The sequence below is a fragment of the Anopheles funestus genome, chromosome 3RL, assembly GCF_943734845.2.
Source record: "Anopheles funestus chromosome 3RL, idAnoFuneDA-416_04, whole genome shotgun sequence".
Lineage (NCBI taxonomy): Eukaryota > Metazoa > Arthropoda > Insecta > Diptera > Culicidae > Anopheles > Anopheles funestus.
This window is the reverse complement of record NC_064599.1, coordinates 53,931,976-53,951,167: the sequence shown is the minus strand read 5'-3', so window position 1 is coordinate 53,951,167 and position 19,192 is coordinate 53,931,976. Positions and strand designations below refer to the sequence as shown.

The 19,192-nt window shown below is 42.7% G+C and overlaps 1 protein-coding gene across 6 annotated transcripts in view; it reads left to right on the top strand.

The window, feature by feature from the left end:
* The window catches only part of LOC125768759 (Ig-like and fibronectin type-III domain-containing protein 1), a 105,679-nt gene extending 88,342 nt beyond the window's left edge, over positions 1–17,337 (top strand). For all 6 annotated transcript variants that reach the window (XM_049436834.1, XM_049436831.1, XM_049436832.1 and 3 more), the window contains 10 exons: positions 2,262–2,435; positions 9,559–9,693; positions 10,333–11,208; positions 12,374–13,464; positions 13,532–13,990; positions 14,063–14,309; positions 14,377–14,555; positions 14,638–15,134; positions 15,209–15,656; positions 15,747–17,337. In XM_049436834.1, coding sequence (XP_049292791.1) covers positions 2,262–2,435; positions 9,559–9,693; positions 10,333–11,208; positions 12,374–13,464; positions 13,532–13,990; positions 14,063–14,309; positions 14,377–14,555; positions 14,638–15,134; positions 15,209–15,656; positions 15,747–15,947 — 4,307 coding nt within the window. In that variant the 3' untranslated portion in view covers positions 15,948–17,337. The remainder of the gene's footprint in view (positions 1–2,261; positions 2,436–9,558; positions 9,694–10,332; positions 11,209–12,373; positions 13,465–13,531; positions 13,991–14,062; positions 14,310–14,376; positions 14,556–14,637; positions 15,135–15,208; positions 15,657–15,746) is intronic.
* Positions 17,338–19,192: the final 1,855 nt, after the last annotated feature.

The following is a 19,192-nucleotide window of genomic DNA, read 5'->3' as shown; positions in this document are numbered from 1 at the left end:
AACAGTATACCGCCATTTGGAGAGTTTGGTCGCCAAGAACGTAGCCAGATTCGACATTAAGGACACTACTGCCGACGGATGCGATTCACTTTAGCCTTCCGGGCTAGCCGGTGGTAACGAGGAAACTTTGCCAATTTCACGGTAAACATTAATTTTGGAATCAATTTCAAATTCCAGACCGAGTTTTGCGGTGGCAAACGGATCGGGGTTTTTGTGCCGGCTTTTTCAATATGATTAATCCGGCTGTAAGTTTGTGAAATTGGTGGTGCTAACACCAATTCATATTTATTCCCAAATGGGACGAACAATGATCGAGCAAATCTTATTCATTTGTTGTTTGGTGAAGATTTTAACTAGAGCAAGTGGTCGTGTTGTGGTTAGTGGAAAGGGAATATGTTTTTTGTTACTTTAAACAAGAATAGAGGAAAAGGTAGATGTTTTATATGTTATAGAATACTTGTTATAAAAGTTTTATATTAGCTGACTCGGATTCGCAGATACGGGATTTTGACATTTGACAGCCCAATTATAGTGGAGCGTCGATTATCCGGATACCTTTTAACCGGCTGTCCCATTATCCGTGCACTTCGGAAATGACACTTACAAAGACGAATTGACATATTCACTGCAAAAACCGATGAAGGCAAGAAATAAAATATTCAAAAGGCAATCAAAGACTCAAATAAAAGACACTCAAAATACAATTTGCTCAAGTTCGACCAAACAAAACAGATTTATTGTACAACGTATAACTAAGAAAATGAACATCTTACGTTAGACAAAAAATTCATCCATTACAAACCAAAATAAAAAGAGTTGTGCGTATTATCCGTGATATTCGCTTATCCGGGAAGGGCTGAGTTCCGATGAGCACGGATAACCGACGTCCCACTGCAATTTAATAGTCAAAAATCAAGTGTATAGGAAGAAAATTGTTTAATAATAGCTTTTTAATTCGATCGATTCGTTTTTTTGTTGTTGTTGCTAATAGTTACCTGCTGCTGAAAATATTACGAGCAAAGAAAGAAGTCGACTCTATAACAACATGGTATTGCTCTGGCATTCGAAATACGAGGACTGAAATTGTATCTCGGGGTCTTGTATAATTTAAGTTAGAAGATAAGGTAAACAAGAACAAATTAACATTAAGCGACATAAGTCCTGATGCATATCAATCTATATGCTTAATGCTTATCTATATAATTTTCCTCGCATTTAAAAGTCTTTCAAAAATGAAATTTAATTGAGCTACTTTAAGAATCCAAATTCATTATTCTTGATTGCTACATCTAAATCTTCGGTCCAGGCAAACGTTACACTTCACATTTCCATCTTTAATTTTCCAATTACAGTGGAATGCTATTGCTCATTCTTAACTATTCTAACTTTTCTATTATCCACACCCACTATCTTGTCTACCAGTCTCTTGTATTACACAACAATAAGAGAAGTTAGTAATCGTGCATTTGGTATATTGTAAAAACCTTAGTGGAAATTTTAATGTTATTACTCATTAGTAAAATTCATCTCATTCCTTCGTTCTGATTCAGTTTCTTGTTGAACTGACATATATTTATATTCGTATTTCAAAAGTTGGGAACCCACTCGAAGTGCAGACACTCTCTTGAAGCCTAAAAATGAAGTATTTTGAGTTATAAAATGAAAAAAAAAACACGGATTTTCTTCAACAGTCTCACGGAAAGGGATTTTCTTTTGTTAATCAAAGATAATCTTCAGCCCGCTCTTCAATGTCCTAGCACAATAACAATAAAACATTAATAAGATCAAAATAGTAACACGCATTAAAAATGGACGGTCCGTCCGACTCAGTGTCCAACACTTACGCAATCTCGTAGCCATTTAGTCGGGTGTTCGAGCAGGCCGTAGGGAAATTGAAACCAGAAATTTACAGCAAACTTTACATAGATCCAAATCACCGCCACAAAGAAAATAGGTCTCGAGCAAATACCCTGAAGGTTGAAGGTGGAAAACATTCCCAAGTGGCATCGGCTACTTTACACCAGTACGGTTCATGGACGACGGGTTGGTGTTCTGTGCACACAATAAACATTTAGCTTTATAGTGATTGCCGACATTTTTGAGCCATTCAATTCCAGCAACGCTGACCCCATTTTTCTATGTCCGTTTCGGTAGCAAAATGTCTAATTATGATACCCCTTCCGATCGTTACATTGATGTCCTGCTTTTTTACCTCCCTCTATTTTCATTCGCTCTTTCTCTCGCTTTTTCTCTTCACTCAGGCACGGGAGGACCGTCGATGGTGCACGTCGGCGAGGACGCACTGCTAACGTGCGTGGTGATGACGCCCTACAACAACGATACCGTCCTATGGCGCAAAGGACCGCACGAGATCCTGTCTGCCGGCATGAACCGGGTTACCGGTGACAAGCGGATCAGCGTGCTGCACGATGACTGTAAGTACCAACCTCGGGGAAGCGGGTGGGAAGGAATTTCGCCCCATTTACATCTCGGCTGGATGAGGAAAAATTGTGTGAAAACATTGAAAACATTTTTGTCGCTCATTTACGGGAGTGATTATTTCGGTAATAATCGCTTCTCATTATCAGTCACCTTCTTTTTGTGACGGTGGAACGAGCAGAAATCCAGCGAACGACACTGTCGATAAAGCAGGTTAACGAGTGTGGCACCACCTACGCGCCAGCTTTGTCCGTTTCGTCTATTGCGAATCCTGGCGAATCCTTCCCACGGGCGCCTATTGGCAACACTTCCTTTGCCCATTCTCAATAATTCAGCAATTTAATTAAGAAACAGTAGAATACCTGACGGGGGACCGAAGAAAAAAGGCGTCTGTCTCTCTGTTGTGAGACGTCTTGGCAGCCGGATTCAAAGACATTCCAACAGCTGGAATGTGCTCGCGTACACCAACCTGCACAGACCCGGGGGTTGGGCAGGGCAATCAACGTCAACGCTAGAACCGTTTTTCACAATGAATGGAAAAACCTCGTTCTACGGACGAGGGGAGGGGAGAGGGGAGCGAGAAAAATATTTTCTTTTACCTTTTACCAACACTCACGCCTTTTTCTGTCCGCTTAGTTTTTACTGCGGGTACACGTAGGTAAACCAAGTGTTGTTGCCGGGTGAATTTAGGGAATTTGGCCACATTCCACACTCACTCGACAAAAAGGGTTTTCACGCGGAACGTTTCATTCCTGGGTCTTAGGTGTATGGCGCGCGCGCGCACACACGTACACACTCAGCAACTTTTCCTTCATTATACTGTCGGTTCTGTCGTTGGTTGGCGCCATCAGGACATAGCGTGGTGCGTACAGTCACACCACGCCATTGACACGAAACGAAACGAGCCAGATCATCTTTCTACCTGCAAACAACTTACCGAAAGAGTAAATAAAGTGAAAACAATTGAATTTAAAATTGTTTCCCACCCGACGACGACGATCCCAGCAGCTTTGGCATGGACAGGGGGGCACCCCCACGAAACATCGAAAGGATGAATCCCGACTATCTGGAATGAGAGAAAACTCCCGCTCATGTCCTGCTTTTCTTTCAGGGGAAAGGCATCGGAGGGGGCGGTTTGTTTCAGCATTAGGGATGGCTGGTGGACAAAACCGGTCACATACACTGGTCGATGTGTGCTGGGTTGTGTGCTGTGTGTCGCCGGGTAGCATCGTTCCTAATTTTAATTAGAAAGTTTCGAGTAATTTATGCTACGCTCGCTTATTAGGGCGTACGAAACTCGTAAGCACAAAAGTTAAAGATACTTCCCCGAGCGTGTTCCCCGAAGAAACAACACACTATTGCGCCAATGCCATTTATGGAACCAACCGAAAACCAAAACGAAAAACAAAGACTCACCAAAAATGGCAAGCGGCAGATCCTTTTTTGGAAAACCATCGGTACCAATTTCGTGAATGTGTAGATTTGAAGTCGTTGGTTCCCATTTGTAAACGCACCCAGTACACTCCCAGTACAATAAGCTTTGCGTATTCGTTTGCGAAGGTGAAATTTATGTTCAACTTGGCTTTTCTTGGTAGCGGTGTGTTTACAGGCGTAGGTATGTGTCTGTATGTGCCACTTCTGGAGAGTTTGGCGCTTAATCAGAATACATATACGCACCGGCACCGAGTGCGATCCAGCTGCGATCGATTTCACAGCCCGACCGGTTGGTTGCTCTTGAAAATAGAACGCAAATTCATTGCGCTTCATAAGGGGTTCGGAAATAGTTTCGTTTCGGTGTAATAATTGCGGCAGTAAAAGGGTTCGAAAGTTTTCTTGTGCTATAAATTCGATAACGTACCAATGAGGCACGGGTACGACGAGCATTTGTTTAGATCATAAATATTGCACGGAACAAGTTTAGATGTTCTTCATTGTGCATTGCGCATCTGCTACTTTAGATAGATATTTAAAAGCACATTTGTTGCACTACAAATGCATTATCAACAATGGCAACGCTACTCAATGGTAATTTGAATGCGGTGTCGCCTAAAAGTATGCATTCTATTTTTTGTTAGAAACACATTGCACTAGGATTTGGTTAGTAGCCGAGTAATGTTTGATAGTTTCGTTGCATACTTTCAGGTGCTACGCCAGAAAAGAATCTGTTAGTACGTTGCCTAGAGGAGTAATATTTCAAAGGTTTGTTGAGAACTTAAAAACCTGCGTTGAATGTGTATATATTTTTTTGAAAATCAATTAAATTCTCTCAAAGGATCGAAAGCTCTCAATAATAATAACGACAACGTATATCTTTTAAAGTTTAACAATTTTAAAACTTTAGTCTACTGAATCTACTAAATCTTTATTTTGGATTTACACAAGCTAAAAGGAAGTACAATTTTTGCCGAAGTTACTCGAGATAAGGGTAATAACTTAGAACTTGTTCTAAGTTCGACCGAAAACTGATGTGAATCGCATAGCTTTCTGTTTACCACTATTTATTCAATACTCCTCCTTACAAGTACAAGTTCATTTTAATTCATTAGAGCATTCTTTAATCCAGACTCCATTCTTTGGTCCATTTCAATTCATTTAATCATACTTTTCCTATGACATTCAAATTCTAACAATACGTGGATTTTTTTGTATAATTAAATTTTTATCTGTAAATTGTTATTTACTCCCAAAAATACACAATATTTTGTTGCCTCAATCGCTATAAATCATGACTAGTGATCATATAATGGCTATTACATACTATCAGGCGTTGACCTAGAAAGACTGGTACTACCACAGCAGCTTTGTGTAAATAAATGATTTTTTTAAATTAATTTTTATCATTTAAAACAAAAAAAAAACATTATATGAAACATTTAACAAAATGATTCCACAATGAATGATTTTTGTTTTAATTAACTACATGATTTATTTGTACGTAAAGCTGTTGCGGCTAATGTAACGCATTCTTATACAATTAAAATACAATGTAAGAATTACCCCCGAAAGTGCGAACTAGAGGGATGGTGGGGTATTTGATAGCATTCAAGTGCTTCAATTAATGTAACATCTGCAATGCACACATTTTCGCAACAGTTCAGTTCCTTGCCGAAACGCATAATTTAGTGTCACTTTGAGCGAGTGTAACAACCGTTTTTCCGTCCACCCTTTTGCGCATTTCCAAAACCAAGAAGATGTACGGATGAGATGCTTTGTGCCTTTTTTTTTATTTCACCGTACTCCATTTACTCACTGGAAATCACTCATCACTCACTTGAAAGTTTGTCCACCGTCCGCTGCGAGCGACAACTCCACACCAAGCAGATCAAAGGCATCCCGTCTCGGCCCGGCATCGGCAAATGGGCGGAGAAATGGTACAGCAAAAAAAAGACAGAGGCAGAGTTCCTTTTACTGTATACCCCCCGTTGCTTCTCGGTTGGTTACGCTTTGTGTCATTTGCACGGCTTCCGGCCACCGTTACGGAAAACGATTTCCCGAAACACGCTCTACACAACCCTGGGCCCGGTAGTGGTGATGATGATGGTCGAACGGACGGACGGACGGACGGATTTTGCTGGATGGGAAGACCCGTTTTGCAACACTGTCCGGTATCGCTCGGTAAATCAACACGTAAGACAGACGGACAAACAGAACGGCGTTAGTAGTTTTCTGTCCGAGCATGTCCACCTTCCCCGGTTTGGGGTGCAGGCAACTTCCAACTTCCAGCGTACCGATTGTCAGAGAACAGTACGCGTCTGCCGTGGGTTTGTTTATCTTTTGCTTCGCAGCAACGGATGTTACATGTAGGAAAGGTATAAAAGTTTTCACCGTATCGGTCTCTAAACCAGTTCCCTTTTTTCTGTCTTGCGAACGTTGAGTTCAAACGATGCTTTTCATTTCCCCATTGTTTTCATGCAAGACTCGTTCCAATCCTAGTACCGGTTGCATTGTACGGATTTTCCCCAACTGTGCGTGGTGGTAGTTACAGTTTTCATTCGGTGGAAATGAATGAATATAACCGATTGTACAATTCTCGTAACGCAACGCGTTCTTTTTTTCTGCATTGATGATTTAACTCTATGGAACAAAACAATTGTTTTGTGCAGTGCAGGAAAATCAGCATTGGATATTCACCGTAACGCATGTTCCGTAAGCAATTATTGGGTAGTTTTTTTCAATCGAAGCAAAAAACTGTTGGGGAAAAAATAGTGAAACAGTTATTTGCATTGAAAATTGTAGCTAGAATTCAATTCAATCAGCATACATGCAATAACAAAACAGGTGAACAGAATTTTCGACAGAACTGGTTTCCAAATGCTTGAAAAAAAGCCTTTAAATGCGTTTAAATCAATTTCATTTGGTTTGGGTTCTTCCTTCATACTTTGCTTTAAATGTTTTTGCTTAATGCTTAATAAAGCCTTTAAATGCATTTAAATCAATTTCATTGATGTTTGGGGCTTTCCTTCATACTTAAAAAAAGGAAATTAAACATAATTTAACCACTACAAACATGAGGATAGTGACATTTTCAACTCTAATCCTTCAGCTATAAAGACCTCTGATAATATTAGAGGTTGAATAAATGGGATGTAGAAAAATGTGAAATGGGCTAAGCGCTTTTAGTCTGTTACAGTATATAACAGCACAGTGACTTCTCGAATGTCCTTCCACACAAGGGACGAAAATTCCTTCTGACTTTTCAGTAAATAAATCATGCTGCAGTATGACCGTATGGCAACCAACAGCATGGAACTTAAGTTATTGGACATGTTTGTACTATGTTTGATGTACGATGAGTGCAGGCATAACCGAGCTTTTTACCGTTCCCAAATAGCTCCAGACATGCAATGCTCAAGCTTTTACAGATATCATCTGGAGCAACCTCGTTCTTGCGTATATTCTTCACGCTATATATCGCTATAAAATTTACTTCATCACAATGCTTTATAATGTTCGACTGAATTCCTCCAAATGGTAGCAACGATTGGTTGTTCTACTTATTGGATGTTCGAGAGATTTCATATCCTCATTGAGACCCAACAATTAATTGAGACATTTTGCGTTGAGATATCCAATAGTTCCTTATTGATACTAAAGAAATAACTTGATCTATGCGATATACGATATGATTTTTCTCCCAGTAGTTTAAGCAACTAGTATAACATTAGTATCGTAAAATCATTTATAAGAATTGTGAAATATATCAATTAGGCTTGGTCTGGTTTCAGGGCAATCCCATTATATTGAGCCACGGGATTCGACAAACCAAAGAATGTTATAAATTGCGAAAAATCAAAGATCGATCCTCATCTAGACTAGCCCTCCTAGCAAAAAATGTACTACTCCACTTATAAACCATTACATGGAATTCATTGCCAAATAGGGCATTTAGTCAAAAAGATCATACGCATAGGATAAAGTGAAAGTCATCAGACGAACAAAATAAAGGTATAAAATTTGCTGATAACGAAAAGCCAACCTCCAAACCAATTGTCTAAATCTTTCCCCTTACACAGACTGTTTCAACATGGGAAACAACTTGTAGAAAAGGATAAAATTAAATTTCATTCCCATCGCGCATTATGTGATTTGCAACACTTTTCTTCATTTTTTGTTTCTGTTCACTCTTAAACAGTCGTTGTAATTCTTCTACGTGAAACCATTTTGGTGCCGAAGAAGTTGAGGTCACCAGCGAGCAGCAAGCTACCTGGTACCGGTAAAAGTTGCAAGACGGTGATTAAAAAGCATAGCAACATCAACAACAAAAACAGCACGGTTAGAGAAAAAAAATCCTTCGTTTCCGTGCATTTCGTAGCAAAGGATCTAAGGCAACCGTTCGTTGACGCCGGCTTGCCTGGGTTCGCTAATTATTTTCCTCCGGCACTCCGTAAGTTACTCGGCACGGTGGCGACGGTACCCATAAGCAGACTAAACCGTACCAGTACCGTAGTACCTGTTCTGTACGTTCCAATTCGCACGGGTTGGTACCCATTTCTCTCAAGCAGCAACAGCGCCATAACAAGCACCTCCGGTGAAGTGATACTTTCATTTCCCACGACCGCTTCAGCACTTGGCGATTCAGCGCTCACCGCACCGGGAAAGCAACGAAGAGAGTCAGAGTTTAGTAAAGCACCATGCGTCCGCTTGCTTCACATTTTCCCGGCACAGCTAGTGCTTGGACGCAGCACTTCACACACACACACACACACACACAGCTGCCAGTGGACTCCTCGTAGAACAGAGAAGCGCAACACTGCAACCAAACCCATTACCGACGAAATGCTGCACTCGAGTTTCTTTCTATTACCAAAACCGCGAAAAATCTTCTGTACTTTAATTTTCCGGTTAAAATCGTTCACCGTGTTTTTTTTTGTTCTTACTTCGTACCAAACGCGAAACGTTTCGGTGGCAAAAGTGAAAGTTAACATTTTACTTTCTTTGATGTTGTGGTAGGGGTAGCTTTTAGCAAGAATACTTAAGTTATTTTCTGCCTCTTTTTTTTGTTACGAATTGGCATTAAAATGTAACTGTATGTTGTTTTCTTTATTTGTTTTATATCAGGGTGGAAACTTTTAAAAGAAAAATGTGAACTAAAACAAACAATACGAAAAACACACAACGAAATAATCATTATTCTATGTATATTATTTGTATACCGTTAATATTGTCATAAATATTTATAAACCATTACATGGATGTGGGAAAGAAATGTTGAAATATTTCTGGTAAATTCAAAACACCTATAAGTATGCAATTCTCTTTCAAGGAATCGTTTACTAAACATTTTATTAAATTGATTGCATAACTTCAGGCGTACATTTACGCCACCAACAAGAGTAAAATTTTGTGTCTTCTAATAAAATAATGGAAACTCACAATACATACAATACAACTTTACTCGTCTAGAAAAAAAAACTTTCTCATTTGAAATATAGTTTTCTGAATCATTTCATGGTAGAAAAAAGTAGTACCAATATACATCAGTGAATAGATATTTTTAATTACCAACCACGAATGTTTCGCGCGGGTTACAGAACAATAGAACTGTGCACCGTTACACTAAGTATACCTGCTGTTGCTAGTTTCTCATTACCATTTGTTGGTTTTGTTCTTTTCTTGCAGCGCCCAAAGGCAGGACTCCACTCGGCGGTGACGTATGGGTGCTTCTTATCAAGGAGGCACGTTTGAACGATTCCGACGTGTATGTGTGCGAGGTGAACAGTGACCCGATTGTAAGGAGCTTCCATCCTCTAACAGGTAATTATGCCAACGCCAACCGCTCCATACAATGGGGCTCCATTTTGCCTTGAGCGAACGAAACACAAGGTCGACGTTAGTATTGTTGCATTATTAGAAACTCATCACACTGAGCTGCTTGCCTGTAGGAACATTGTTTACTAATAAAACTCAACTCAAACTTAAAGCAAAGATGACGCCCTTTTTGGAACGAAAACAAAAAAAAACATCTCCAAAATGAAAGGTTCAGATAATGTTTAAACAAGCCGCTTTCAAACGATAAAAAGCATGTTAATCTATGCATAGAGTACCAACAGAGTTTTGTTCCCGTTCCGAGCACTAGCAAACAATCAAAGAGAGGAATACCATTATCGGCAGCTAAGAACATCTTAGCTCCACCGGCACATCTACCAATTGCCTAGCCTGGAAACTGCGTCGCAAACATACAACGATAAAGTTTTCCCTTCGGTTGTGATCTGCTCTCCATCATCCGATGCCACGACCCACGACACGCCGGGGCAAAACCACCAAACGCTGACAACTTTTTCCATTAAAACACGATTTTTTGTTCGCGAAACTATCGCGGAAGCAAGATTGCTTGCCGTACACTAATCCTTATACGTTGTGCCCTTACTGTCTCGCTTTCTGTCCCATTCGCAGTTCGGCAACCAAAGAAGAAAACGGCCTCCAGTCGGAACACGACCGATTCCCCGTTTGCCAGCACAGCACCATCCACCGGTCGCTCAACGTCACCGGAATCTGTAACATCGGAAGAGGACGATTCGTCCGACATGTACACCGACTCGGAGGAAGAAGTGAGCCAGGATGGTGTTCCACTGGTGACGCACGATTTCACCGATTGCTGTCATGCGAACAACGTGTCCGAAGGGTGCATGGGTTTCTGTGTGCTGCACAACATTTTGGACGGATCGGCCGGTGCCGAACCGGAGCAGTGCGAACGGGACTTTCCAAACATTGTACGCTGCATGGCGGACGGGCGGAACCATGTGCCGTGCTGTGTGGAGAAGGGTATTCCGGACCTCTGTCAGGATATGTGCCGTGGAGAGTATACGCCTTTTACCGATTTGCTTAAGTCACGCGTGTCTTGCGTACAGCATACGCTACCCGGACTGCAGTGCATTCTGGACAATATCCAGAGGCTGCCGTCGGAACCACAATCCGTCTCGGTGGAACCACTGACGGAGCGTTCGTTGCAGGTTAGCTGGCAGGCACCGGAGAAATTGGCCTCCAGTGTCAAGTACTACCAAATCAATGCTACACGTTTGCATGCGTTCGATCAGGACTTTCTGGCAAATGCTACGGACTCGAAAGATGGGCTAGTGACGCTGCAAGTTTCGTCTGATCAGATGACGGCCGTTCTGTCGAACCTGACGCCCTTCACTATGTACACCGTCACTGTAAGTGCGCACAATGATCATGGTTCCAGTTTGCCCAGTATGCGCATTCGCGCCCTTACGCTTGAGGGTGGCGTCGTCAGCAAGCAGACCAGTGTGGCCGTCGTACCGGTACTTCCAGGTAAGAAGGTAGCTTTGTACGAGTGTTGTTGCAGGTACATAAATGTACCAATCAATCGTATTCAATTAAGCAATTAACGTTGATCTGAGCTAATCTGAGTGTTTTTGGAATATCATCCAAGTGTTTCGAGTGAAGTATAATTAATTCCATAATGGAGTTGCAAGAAAAGGTTCCCATTTTTCAAGTACTTGGAACAAGGGCACTAATGGTAGAGTCATGTTCAAGACGTGTACGTGAGAACTAAAAAGACGATGTAAATGGCACAGGAGAAGGAAGGAACAAAAAAGGAAAGACAAATCACCGTCAATATTACTGGTCACTGCCCCAGTAACTTCATCATGAACTAGTGAACGAAGCGACACCATTATACACCATGTCCCCGACACCAAACGGGATGATTTCAGTGTAACGAAATCATCAAATCACTGCTTTACTGGCTACAGAAACAGCAAACATTTTATTTCACGATGAAACCAAAGAAGAAAAAAAAACCGAACTCTACAGAAGGCACGTATTGACGGGATATGGACAACATGACTTTTGCATTCCACCGTACTAACAGCGGTTGGTACGATACCGGAAGATAAACATGCGAAACATAGGGCTCTCGTCGAATGCAATGCCAAGGGCCGATCGATTATTTATCCATTTTTAAACGTTCGTCTCCGTTTATTCTGTTGTGTAACTGTATAGCGACCCTACCGTTAGCGTCCATTCCGAATGCTACGCGATAGGCCGATGATTAGCAATCGATAAGTTAGATTCCGAGGAAAAAATGCCCTATTTTTTATAGCATTTGTTCGATGTTGATACTTTACCAATTTTGTATAAACTTGAATCCCCTTTGAAAAGGATTTTTTTCTAACCATCCCAATGGACATTTATTCTTTTGGGCCTATACCGCCTACCCGGTTTGCTTTTAAACAACATTTAAACATTCTAAACTCATAGAATAATGAATAAGAAATGATGAAAATCAATCAATAATCGACATTATCGCGATATTGATTGATGGGAAATGGGAGCTAACGAAAATGTTTTATTTTGACAAATTTGTTCTAATTCCTTTGTGTATTTTCCTGCACATAATCCTCACTAGGAAGCTTAATTGCATATTGGTGTAACAAAATTGTTTTAAACATACATATTTATGTACATTTTCCAGATGTCCGTGGATGTTGCATGAAGAAAGGAATCACTCATCGTACCTGTCTGGAGAAGATGTGTGATCCGGTAAAGGCCGACTTTACCGAGGTACCGGATCTGATGGTTTGTGCACCGTGGGCTAACATCACCTTTGCCTGTCTGGCGAACAACGTCGACCATACGCCCTGCTGCAAAAGCCGTGGAATACCCGAGGGATGTCTTTCGTTCTGTTCTGGCACCGTCAAAGCAATCAACTTCAATTACTTCAAATGTCTCCAGTACATGTCCGAGTATAGTAGCTGTCTGCTCCAGGGTTACGGTGTTCTTTCGGGACCTCCATCAAAGCTAAAAGCCCCATTGATATCCAGCCATTTTGTGGTGCTGGAATGGAAACCACCAAAGATTCTACCGGACACGGTAACCGCTTATCATCTGCACTATCGCAAACTGGGTAGCGGCGAAGAGTACATCGTACTCGAGAAAGATCAGGCACCGGTCATTGTGGAGGATCTGGAAGCGGCCACCTACTACGAAGCTTTTGTCGTTGCCGTCAATGCGCACGGCAAAGGTGGTCCATCACCTCGCTTAGTGTTCCAAACGAAGCGTGACATGCTGATGGAACCGGCCCACACACACTACAACATATCGGCATGTTGTCACGCATCTGGGTTGCTACCGCAGTGTGCTCCACTCTGTAGCTACGACGCCAAGATGTCCGACATTCAGAAGTTGGGCAACACGTGCCGGGGTCAGATCGGAACTATCGTGCGCTGCAGTGCCGGTGGACGAGACCACACATCCTGCTGTAATCGTCGGGCAGTTCCACCCAAATGTCAGTCCCTTTGTCGAGGTGTAATTACGAGTTCGCCAGCTGATTGTTTGCCATTTGCGGGTAACATTATACAGTGCTTTGAGGAGGGCATTGGGCATATTCCGGCACCGGTTGAGGACCTGCACGTTACGTCCGTTACGAACACTTCCATTTCGCTTGCCTGGGTACCGTCGGAAATAGATGCAAACAATACGGAAAATAAACCAACCGATTATCTGGTACAGTATGGCAAGGTGAACAACATGACCATGTACGAAACGGTGATAAAACTGGAACATGTAAGTATTCATTTTAAATTGCACTTCTGGACACCTCTCGTCTAAGTTTCTCTCGGTGTGTCTCCAGGAACTCAACACAACCGAAACGGATATAGAACTGAAAGACCTGGAACCGAAAGCACTCTATCGCATTACCGTGGTGTCCCGCGGCGATCACGGTACGTCTTTGCCCTCGTCGATGCTGTTGATCAACACCTCCCGAACGGATTCGGCCAGTACGGTTTATGGAGCACCATCTCCACCGCACTCGCTTGCAGTTTCTGCCCATAGCGCTACCTGGATCACGATATCCTGGCAGCCGCCAGAGTTTTCTCATCCACACGAAAGCATCACCTACAGGGTGATACATAAGGTGGCCAACAACTACACCGTGATCGACACACGACTTTTGTGGGTGCGAGTGAACAATCTACTTCCAAATACACAGCACATCGTGTACGTGGTGGCGATAGGCTCGAAGGGAACCAGTCTACCGTCAGAAACGCTAGTGGCATGGACAGATCCTGCCCTACCTGCTTACGTTGATGTAAGTGATCTGTTGATTTGTTATGACGAGGAAATAATGCCCAGCAATTATTTCAATTTCTTTTATCAACAGCCCCCAACAGTACACCCGTCCGACATCATTTCCGAAGGTGGTTCCATGACAATTCTCTGTCTGGCTATGGGAAATCCAGCTCCAACGATCTCACTCTACGTCGGAGGACATCTGGTAAGGCAGGATACTTCACGGCACATGATTACCGTCATTCACAATGTCACGACGGATATGGAACACATTTCCTGTTATGCCGATAACGGTTATGGCATCCCAATGCAGGCTGCCAAGAAGGTCAACATTAGCTGTAAGTAATGGTTTACTTTCATACCGTTTAACAAACAATCGTACTACAAATCTCGTTCCGTCCTCAGTTGCGCCTCGTATACAGGCCTCGGGAATAACGGTGGCATCGGTGGGTGAGTCTGTTGATCTGAAGTGCACTATCCGTGCACGTCCTATTCCAAAGACAATGTTCTGGCGAGATCACGATGGACGCGTTCCAGTGATACAGGGTGGTAATTACGATATGTCCATGAAGAACGATGTTGATGTAAGTATCCTTGGGAAATGGTCCATGATCACATTTATTTAAAGTTCCACTTAAAATTCTATTTGATGGCGTTCTCAAACAGGACAACTCGCTGTACGTGATGACACTGACGATCGCTAAACTTAGCTCGCAGGATGTTGGCGATTACTTCTGCCATGCGGAGAACGCACTAGGTTCCTCGACAAGAGCCGTATCGGTGCGCATACGCAATACGGCCGCCTCGTCCAACATCTCGGAGTGTTGCATGGCACAGAACGTATCGTCAGCGTGCATGAGCGCATGCTCGTTCTATATCGATATCGAAAGTGTGATCGATAGGCCAGAGTGCATCGTGGACTTTGACAAGCTGATGCGCTGTGCTGCCGACGGTTCGGATCATCGAGGTTGTTGTGCCTCGAAGGATGTACCGAGACGGTGTCTTAACTGGTGTCGCGGTGAACCGATCACTCCACCAGGTATCTGTGCGCTCCAGCACACCCGTACGATCGTTGGTTGTTTCCAGGAGAATCGTGATCGTCTCCCGGGACCTCCACAAAATCTAAAGGTGCAGGTACTGAGCGATGAGGAAGTTCTTATCCGGTAGGAATCCACAGACCCAAGGACGCTTGTAAAATCTTGCTGATTAATTTCAATTCATTTACCTTAATTTACAGATGGGATCCACCAGCAAAGAACCCAAGTACTGTGGAAGGTTACCGGGTGTTTTGGCACGATCTCGAGCCGGTAACCGATAACCTTTCGAACGTCATCAATGGACTCGCCACGAGCCGGTTGGACGCGAAGGAAACCAGCATCAAGCTGGAAGGGCTTAAACCGAACGTCATGTATGAGCTCGTGATCAAGGCGGGCAACCATTTGGGTGCCTCGGTACTTTCGGAACCGCTACGATTTACGCTCGGTGATCAACACATCACTAGTGCATCGCACGGCACAAACGCCGGTGTGGTCAGTGGCATCATTGCCGGTTTGCTCGCGATCATACTAGCGATCGCGGCCATCTTTGTCGTAAAGCGCGGAAAGTTTGGACCGAAGCAAGCAAACGGGGGCGTTGCGTTCGAAAATCCGAGCTACCTGCGCGAGATGAATGTCGAACATGTGCAGGTAAGTAAGGTGGCCATATAAATTGCAGGGACTGTCATCGGAAAACTCATTTGCTCACTAATCATTTGCTCCAAACGTTCGATTGCACAGATTCCAGCCGTCTCCGGGCAGAACGTAGGCAATGGTGCAGACTGGCGGCAGGAATCGTTGCACACAGCGAACGGTACGGCTACGACCGGGCTCACTCATGACAATTCCGTTGTCCCAATGGCCACCGAGGTCAACCCGTCCCTGTACGAGGAGCTCAAGCTTGGCCATGATCGTGCCGGGTTCAAGCGGCTGGTCTCCTAGGAAATGATGATTGCCGACCCGGAAAAACCGCAGGTCGGAGGTGACACGGTACTTGTACATACCAGTGGACAGTTTTAGATGTGATCATCGATTCACGCGGTGCGAACCACAGTGTGCACGCTAGCAGCGCGGGTTTCGATACGTAGTTGAAAGCCGATTTGTATTTTGTACTCATAAACTGTGACACGAGAAACGGGAACCCAAACGAGAGGGACAAACATGGGACAAGCAAGTGCAACACGGGCAACACCGTATACTAGAGTAATAAGGACGCAACCAACTAGGGCAGAGTTAGGTGCTGACACAGAGGATCACCGATCTTCACCAGCAGTCACGCTTTATTGTCGCGTTTCACCGGTGTGATAAAGTTCTAGTGTCACGAAACGACACAAAACGCCAACCAAACACAACGACAGTGATGCTTCTTCATTGCACAGCACGAAGTGGTTGCACAATGCGAATGATGGCCATCTGATGATGAAGCCACCAATTCACATCATGCAGCAACCATCAAACCAAGGCAAGACACAAGTACCGCTCTAGTCAAATAAGGAAACGGAAACGAAATTGACAAAATGGAACCGAATATCCGTTCGTTTGGGCATTATGTATGTAGTACATTTTTGGGCCGAATTTCCGCCGGCATTCCTCCACATCTACACTGATTAGTTACCAGTACGTTTGTTTTCATTTTTTTATTTCCACCATCTGTTAAAATACTTAAACAACATGACAACATGTCGAACATGTGTAATCTCAGTAGCTGTGTTATCATTAAAACGCGTTAGCCGTCGTCGTGCACAAGTAATTTTAGACTCCTCCTCTCACCAACGATGCAGAATTTATTTCATCTTTTCTCCCAAACATTCTCCTCAATTGGCACGGCACACAGAAATAGAAAGTTTACCGAAGTGAATCTCATAGTCCAAGGTGTAAGTTTAGGTCTATAGCGTGTTTTAGCATGTTAACTAACAATGTGACGAGACCAACGTGAATCCCATCACCAATGTTATTTGAGCACGGATAAAACATTCGCCGAGTGTTGACATGTTTTTTTTTCCATTACGTGAACATTAGTAATACCAATGCACACAATGTAGTTATCGTGCCGTTTAAAAGAAAGAAGGAGAGAAAAAACATGAAACATTTTATTAGCAGAAAAGGTTGTTTAAGCCATTTTAGTGAATGATGTGCGAGCGTGTGCGCGTGTGTATGTACGTGTGTCTGTTTGTGTGTAGTTTGTAAAGGAGTGTGTGCAATTGTGCAGTAGTAAACGAAAGTGAACGACTATAAGTGCAGAGGATCGGATCGGTCGCAGTGTCAGTAGGCAGGAAGCAATAAATTTGAGGATAGTTTTTATAATAAAAAACAACTTACACATTAAACTAAATTCGAGCAAAGCGGTGTGTTGCAGTGAAAATATCACAAAAGTTCTACCAAATAGCTCAATAGTCTTTACTGGTCATCAGTGTACTAGATTGCAGCATCATGGAATGGCCGTAAGGAAGATTATTTTCCATAAATTAAAATCACTATTCTTTACACAGAAAAATATTCACCGTTTCCTTAAGTTACTCTTTTTAAGTTTTAATCAGTATTGCTTCAACTATTCTATTCCATTACTGCACCAATATTCCAGATTCTTAAGCTATGAAATATGAAACAGATAAGAAGAGACAATACGCCTTCTGACAAAACCAGCTTACCAGAATCTGTAAAGTATTCCTGGCGATCTGCGAAAAACTATCTTGAAAATCTCATTCGTCAAGCCTGATAGCTACCTCCGAGTTAGCCATCCTATAATATCTACATATAATCGGACTGCACCTCATGAGGCAATGGTCATCTTCGGATGTCCGAATGGTTGATGTTGCGATAACTTTTTTTTTGTTGCAGAGACCGAAGGGGGGAAGTGGAATTTCATTTAACAATTTACCAACTCGAAGACCCTCTTGCGCGTGGAGTGCAGGGAATAGTTTGGCACAAAACAACTATTCCTATTTTTATTCAAAAGTAACATTAAAAGAAAGCTGCTATACATAATGTTTCCAAATGTAGTAGTATATTTACGGGCGACTCATGTCATAAAGAGTCGAAATTATTATTTTGGTTTCAAAAGGGACAACCAGCCTCCCCTAACATAGGGAACAGACGCTAGCTATCCCCTTCGATCAAATTATCCTTATAACCCATCTTCCAAGGGATTGGGTTTCCCCGTATACCCAAGCTCAGATATTTGGAGAGATCTGTTACCATTCTGTACACCGTGGACGTATTGAGTCTGAGTAGTGCATGGAGAGCCTATATTATCCTTCAAGGGACTTCGGATCCGCAGCCATATTAGTGCGGTATTAGTACATACACTGACAACAGGTGATGTGTACGCATGCAGGAAGTGTGGAGAAGGAGAATGAACCATGAGCTAGCTGAACTGTTTGGCGGTGCAGATATCCTGACGGTGGTCAAAGTCGGAAGGATACGATGGCTGGGCACGTGATGAGAATGCCGGACTTATTCCCCACCGGTAAGGAGCTTGTCCATTCGGCACGAGACGTAGAGGAGCACAACGAGCTCATTGCCTGGATCAGGTAGAGTCAAACCTTGTAGAATTCCGAGTTTCCTGGAAACGGATTAGCGACCTGACCAAGTCTTCGGGACCAGTTTAGGGACCTGATCAGTCCAAGAATAATAAGGTGTCATAATGAAAGATTCTTCCTTCAGAGCAGATACTTTGTCTTCTTCACAATGATCATCAATCCAATTCTTAAGATCACACGTTTCAGTCTTGTCCACATTTCTACCGCATCTAAAAATCTCAACAATGCTTTGGACAGGTACTGTCTTTGAGTCTCGTCTAAATGATCAGCAGGAAATTAAAGACAGCTGATCTGGTTGCAATTCTTAGTGTGGTGAATGGATGCAGCCTAAAAGTACTTAGCCAATGTAATGAAAGTAAACGGTTTAGTACACCAATACTCCTCGACCTCTTTTTGCGAGAAGGATTAGTTAGCAGAAAGGAATAAAGGCCAGTTACTTCTTTTATCAATCATGCACATTGAATATTGATGTGAAAATCTGGTTAACTTCTCGGAACAAAAAATGCTTGCTAACTATTTTCATCCCAGTCAGTACAGTATAGCAACCAATTGAAATGTTCCCAATCTCCGTACTATGATGTACACCTCAAGTGCCCTCCTTGAAAAGGGTTTGACTATCAAAAGTTTTAAATCGTACATGGTTCGCTA